At 61.2% G+C, this 6346-nt stretch overlaps 1 protein-coding gene across 3 annotated transcripts; it reads right to left on the reverse strand.

Moving 5' to 3' along the window:
* Positions 1-331: 331 nt before the first annotated feature.
* Positions 332-6053, reverse strand: OSR2 (odd-skipped related transciption factor 2). 3 transcript variants are annotated; one of them, XM_063178268.1, is made up of 4 exons: positions 5921-6053; positions 2335-3058; positions 1581-1680; positions 332-890 (listed from the first exon to the last, which is right to left on the reverse strand). In XM_063178268.1, exons 2-4 carry the CDS (start codon positions 2985-2987, stop codon positions 708-710), a joined length of 936 nt encoding a protein of 311 aa, XP_063034338.1. In that variant the 5' UTR covers positions 2988-3058; positions 5921-6053; the 3' UTR covers positions 332-707. The 3 variants fall into 3 exon arrangements, with proteins under 3 accessions (XP_063034338.1, XP_063034348.1, XP_063034330.1); XM_063178278.1 differs by having other exon boundaries at positions 332-808; positions 5917-6047; XM_063178260.1 differs by having other exon boundaries at positions 5917-6047.
* Positions 6054-6346: the final 293 nt, after the last annotated feature.

The raw sequence follows: 6346 nt of genomic DNA on the forward strand, positions 1-6346 counted from the left end.
ATTTGCAAATATTTCTCTGTTTTTCTTCTTAAAAAAAAATCGTTCGGGAAAATTAGAAAAAAAGGTACAGAAGTTAATATTTAGACATTCATACTATTAAGTAATAGAGCTATAAACTCTCAAATAAGGCACTTTCATTTTACTTAACAATAGATAACACAACAGCGACAGTGGAACAGACCAAACAAAAGCGATCACCAAAATTGTTGTGACAGTACAATTACCCGGCTAGGAAATTTATTCAATATGCTTTGCCATTGCATTGACACAGCAGGAAAAAAAAAGCCCAAATGCTCAGAGAATAATACAAGAAGGCAGGAGGTATTTGGAAAAAAAAAAAAAGATTTATTTTGAAATAACTTTTTAAAGAGATACTTTGCCTCCATGATTTGTTATCGATGTGCATCTGACACGATACAAAACAAACAAAGAAAAAACACGTTCTGTACAGAGCTCTAAAATGAGCCGCGATTATCTACAAGATGAGCTTTACGCTTGGGTCTGGGTTGGAGAGGGGCCCGATCCTGCAGTCCGCACTCTCTAAACGAGTTTCGCAGACGTGGTAGGAAAGCCTGGCCCCGAGTCTGCGTGCGTGTCTCCGTGCGTGTGTGTGTGTGTGTGTGCGCGTCTGTGAGTTCCTACAATACACTCCTTGAGTAAAGTGGGCAAGTTGGAGCTGCCGGAGCGGGCGCGGGTCCCTGGCTGCTCTAGAAGTCCTGCCGCGGGGTGTGAGTTAGACTGTGCCGCCGTAGATCACAGTTTCGCCTGAACACTTTGCCGCACTGCTCGCAGTTGTAGGGCTTGATGTCTGTATGGGTAAGAAGGTGAGTTTTCAGGTTACTTCTTTGATTAAAGGTTCTTCCACATGTGGGGCATTTGTGTGGAGATTCCTGTTCAGATTTGAAGCAAGCAAAGGATTAATCCTTCACAAACCACCTTGTTTAACGTATTACTGCACTTTTTCTCACCGCAACGCACAACTTGAGATATCGGGGGAGGACACGAACGACAGGAGCCCCGCGCGGCCGGGCGGCCGCCCACCTCTCCCTATCCTGCCCCAAAAGCCTTATTTTATAGTTCTCGAGTAGTGATGTTCCGCGCCCCTGGGGCACACGGAAAACAGCCTCCCCGCCGCCCTCCCGCTCCGGGACACCCTCTGCCCGCCCGGCTGCCACGGCGGTCCCTCCGCACCGCTCCGCATCCCGCGCCCGCCTCCGCCGCTAGGGCAGGGCTGCAGCCCTCAACGAAAAACGCCTCGAAGCAGCGGCGCGGACAAACCCGAACCCGGGGCTCACTCTCCGCTGCCAACCGCGTCCCCGCTGTCCTTAAGCCCGTCTCCCAAGGGAGCCGTTTATCCGCGGGTCTCCCGCGGCCGCGGAGGTAATCACGGGCCGCTGTTCCCCCGCGGACCCACGGGGCCGTCCAGTGCCGGCCCCCCCTCGCTCCCCTCCGCACCAGAGTCCTGTTCCCCCAGTGGCCACCGCCCCTGCCCCGCGGCGAGCCAAGCCGAGCCGAGCCGGGCCGGGCCGGAACAGCGCCGGCGGCACACGCGTTGAGAGGCCTGGGAAGGGCGGGCTCACCTGCATGTGTAGGGTTTTGTGGACCGCCAGGGTCCTGGACTGGCAGAAGCCCTTCCCGCACTCCTGGCACTTGAAGGGTTTCTCTTTGGAATGGATGTACCTGGAAGGCAACCTGTGGGTGAGCAGCGCTGCCGGAGGCGCGTGGGCCCCGCGACCCCAGACCCCGCTTCCCCAAACTCGACCCCCTCTCCCAGACGCCCTCACCCTCCTCTTCCTTCCTTTCCCCATTACTATTCTGTGTATTGTTAAACTTCTTGGCCGGTTCAAAACATTTGCAATAATTCGAATCGAAGCGTGACTGCACTCTCTGGTGCCAGACCGGGACAGCATTTGGGCTGCCGGCCGGACCCGAGCCGCTCTTCTCCGAAGGCGGAGAGGATTCTCAGCTCTGCGGCCGCGGGCGTCTCTCAGCACGGGCCGCAGCGTGCGGGGCTGGGTGAGGGATCAGCAGGGAAGCGCCCACCTGCGACCCGTCCTGTTCCTGCACCCCCCAGGGTCATGGCTCAGAAGCACAAAAGCCCCGGGATCTTCATCTCCGGCTGTGAACCCCTCTAGCTCTCCCTCAGGCGGGTGCCCTTCCCACACAAAGCGCAGGTTTCGGCTGCCCTGGTCCCTCCGTGGCCTCCGAATCTGAGCCGGGGGCTTTCCCTGTGCTGTTTCCGTGGCTCCTGGAGCCGCTGAATCTCATCCCCCTCGAGCGGCTCACCCCACCCCGACTGCCCACGGCCCGACCCCGGTCGTGGTGGTCCCTCACCGGTGGTCCCGCAGGTGGTCCTGCCTCCGGAAAGCCTTGTGGCAGATGTCGCAGGTGTAAGGCCGCTCGTCCGTGTGGGTTCGTTCGTGGATGAGGAGGTTATAGGACTTGGTGAAGTGCCTGCCGCAGAACTTGCAAATGAACTCCTTTTTCGTCTTGGAGGGCAGGCGGCCGCGGGAAGGCTTCCTGTCCGGGGACAGCTTGCTGATGCCCGACAGGGGCGAGGCCAGTCCGGGACTCAGCTTGGCGAGATCCCCCACCTTGGGGGGGTCCTCCTGCGTGGCGGCCACGGCCAGGTTGGCAAAGTCAAAGCGGGGCCTGTCCTTGTGCAATGTTGGGAGGACGTGGGCGATGGCCCCTTGCTTGGGGTGGAAGAGTTGCGTGGCAAAGGGGAGCGCGGGGAAAGGGAAGCGGGAGTCCACCAGGCCCTGCGCCGCCATCTCCGTGATGGTAGAGCGGGTGATTTCATGCACATTGGGGTAGCCCAATGTCCAGTGGTTCATGTGCATGGTTTGCACGGCGCTGAGTCCGTACAGACCTTGCAACTGGTCCACAGCTGCGGGGAAGGTGTTCACAGCCTGGAGGAAGGAGTAGTTAGTGAGTTGCAGGGACGGGTGCAGCGGGATGGGGGCTGGCAGAGCCTTGCTTCCCATCTTCCCGAGGTGGGTGCGAGCCGGCGGAGCAGCTGATGTCTCTGTTGGGCTTCCGAGACCGGGAGAAAATCCTAGGAGGAAAGAAGGAGAAAGGAGGAGAGAGAGACTTTTACCGAGAGCAGCGTGGTGCTCCTTAGCCGAGGCGAGCGCAGCAGCGGAGCCAGGGAGGGCCAGGCACGGCTCCGGTGCGCTGCCTTTCCGCGGCCCCAGTGCCCGCCGCGGCACAGGCTCCCGTCCTCCGCCGGGACCGGTGGCCAACACCGACCCACGGCGCGATCGCTTCGACCGGTGAAGCTACAGCGTAGGAAATAAATAAATAAAAACAGCTTTCCCAAAACAACCACCCCAAATTAAAACAAAAAGGAGAAAACCCAGCACCGACCCAACCGAGGGCGCCACAAATTCAAATTAAACGAGTCGTGTGAAAATACAGACGGAACGGAGACGCAGCCGGGGACGAAGCCTCTCCGCTTTCCGTCGCCCAGCCACCTTCCCCCGCAGCGCCCACGGCGGGGACCCCGGAGCCGCCTCCCTCCTGGCCCCCGCGCCGACCTGGCCCCCGGCGTCGCTCCCACCCTCCGCCCGGCCTCCTGCGGGCGCAGAGGCCCCGACCCCGACCCCTCCTGGCTGGGGCCTCCCGGGATAGAACAGGGTGTTCACGGAGAGACGAGTCAGGCCCGGGGGGCGGAGCGGGGGGGAATAAACCCCGCGTTCGTCCTAGCTCCGTTGCTTATTTTTCTTCCTTCAACAACAACTCATTTATCAAGATAACCGAAGGAGAGAAAAGGAGCCCCTACCCCGCACGCACACCTCCTCCCCAGCCGCCCGCGCAGCAGCCATCCCAGCGGCGGCGAGAAGAGCGGCCGGCCCGGAGGCCTTCCCGGCCCGCCGAGGGCCGCCCGGCCCGGCGCTGCCCCGCAATCGCTCCCTCCGCGCCGCGGGGCCGAGAAGGGCGAGAGCAGCCCCGGGGGACGGAGCCGTGCGGCCGAACCCCCCGCACCCCCTCGGGCGTCCCCGGGAGCTTCGCCGGAGCGGCGGGGCTGTGAGCTAATGAGCGATGTGTGACTGTCAGAGGGTTTCACTCAGCCCATTCAACCGAAACCGCCGGGCCCGCTGCTCCCGTCGCAAGGGGGTCCCTTCGGCGGACCCGGGGCGACGCTTCCCCCCCCCTCCCCCCCGCAGGGCAGGGGTACATTGGCGCGGGGGGCAAGCCCCTGCCGTTTCCTTTTTTTATTTTGGCTTTCGTTGAGGGTTCACTTCCAGCAGCCGAGAGGCTGCCGCGACCCAAGAAAGCGGCCAAAGCAAACGCCGGGGTCTCTCCGGGCCTGTAAACAAGAGGTAGGGCCGAGGGTGACCCAGCACCTCAAGGGATTTGTGTGGAGGGTCTGGTCACGCGCACTTTCCAAAATAAACACGAGAACCTCCCCCCGCAAAAACCCTAACCTACCCCTTCCAAACAACAACAAAAATTAAGGAAACTCTCCGAGCGCAGAGCCGCGCTCCGTGAGCGGCGTCCCTGCCTCCCGGGCCGCTGCCGCCCGGCTCCTGCCGTTCCGCTGCCACCGCGCGCACTCCGCCTGCGAAGACACTTTTCAATTTTTTTCCTAAAATACCTTTCCCTCCACGTTTGCTGCACAGCACAATTGGCCGACTGCGGAAAAAAAATGTGGCAAGGAGGTCGGGTGTTAAGTGCAGTGCTGCCTACTCCTGTTTTCGTTTGCCTCGAGTCGTGGCTCTCCGGAGCTTCCTCCGCCGCTGCCCAGTTTTCCTCGTTTGTGATTGTATCGACACCGGGAACAGTTATCGATACTATTATATATGGCCATCTTTTCGTTTTATTGTTGGGGGGGTGGTTATATATAGAGACTTATTTTTAAAGATGTCATAGTGTGAGTTCCTATTCGCTTTCCATGAGGAACCGAAACAGAAGCAATTAAATCACTTTTCGTTGGCTGCTCCGGCGGCTCCATCCTGGTTGTTTGAGGCTGGGTTTCGGAGCCACCGGTTGGGAGCTATGACCGAGGTAGGAGCAGTGTTCCTGTAGGGCAGAGCTCCCTCTGTTAAGCCGCGTTTGGTGGCTGCGTATGGGGGTGCCATTGCACCACGCTCATTTTGGTGTCCAAGAACCAATCCTGAGAAAACTATTCTGAACATGAAATCCTCATTTTAATGTAGAAACTTCTAAAACCACACTTCTGTCTGAATGGCGGTACATATGCTACTATTTGTATTTGGAAGTAACTTTAGTTAAACGTATCAAAAAAAGAATAGAAAGCGCCTTCGAACGTGATTTTTAAGGCCATTTATATTAAGGTGTGTTGGGGCGGAGGGGTTGAAAGTCAACCAAAAACGGATGTTACTTAAACCTTGGCACTTCCTTTTCCCTTTCCATTCAGAGAGCTTAATTAAATTAAGCCCGGTGCCAGGACAATCCTCTCTACCTGCCGCCGACCTGCTGGTCCTGCCCGCGCTCCCCGTTCTCCCGCGGCGGGGTCGGGACCGTGCCCCGAAGGCTCTGCCGTCCTACCCAGGAATAGGGTGGGCACCGGGTCGCCTCCGTTCCCCGACGGCCTCACCCGAAGCCGCGGCCGCCGCTGCCCGCGCAGCCAGGTGTTTCCCCCGGCCGAGGTTTCTCCAGTGCGACCCGCGGCTTGGCTCGCAGTCCATGCACGGACCGGCTGCTCCCTGCCAGGAGTTTGGCGTGGAGGACATCGAGAGCGCATCTCGGGAGGCTGCCGTCGCCTGGCCTCGCACCAACGCGCCCGCGGCATGGAGAGGGGGACACCCGCACCCCAAGCCGCCGCGGAGCTGCGAACTGAAAGTAAACGCGGCGGCCCCGCGCTGCCGGCTGAGCGCACGCTCCGCTCCCGGGGCGGCCGCCCCGCTCCCGCCGACGGCAGCGGGCAGGGCGGGTCCCGGAGCCACTCACCTACCGCAGCCTGCTGCTCCTCCGGGGGCAAAGCTGAAGCGGCGGCCGCGGCACCTTCACGGAGACATTAGATCCACAGCGGGGGCGCTCAGCGGGGCCGTGGCCCGGCGGCGACCGGCATGTTGCGGAGGGCTGGGCGGCGGCTGGGAGCTCTGGCCGCGGCGGTCCCGGGGCCCCGGCATAGACCGCCGCCTCCCGCCCGCAGCCTCCCGCCTTCGACCCCGGCGAGGCTCGGCGCGAGTCTGAGCCGCCCCCTGCCCGGTCCATCACATTTCAGCGGTGACTGGCGTGGAGCGCTGTCCCCGCCCGCCCGCCGCCGCCGCCGGCCCACCCCGCGGCGAGCACAGCCCCGCGCTCGGGGCCGCGCCGCTCCGCCCCGACGGGACGGGACGGGACCGCCCCCGGCCGCGGCCCCGGCCCGCCCCGCCGG

This window comes from Melospiza melodia, chromosome 1 (assembly GCF_035770615.1).
Source record: "Melospiza melodia melodia isolate bMelMel2 chromosome 1, bMelMel2.pri, whole genome shotgun sequence".
Lineage (NCBI taxonomy): Eukaryota > Metazoa > Chordata > Aves > Passeriformes > Passerellidae > Melospiza > Melospiza melodia.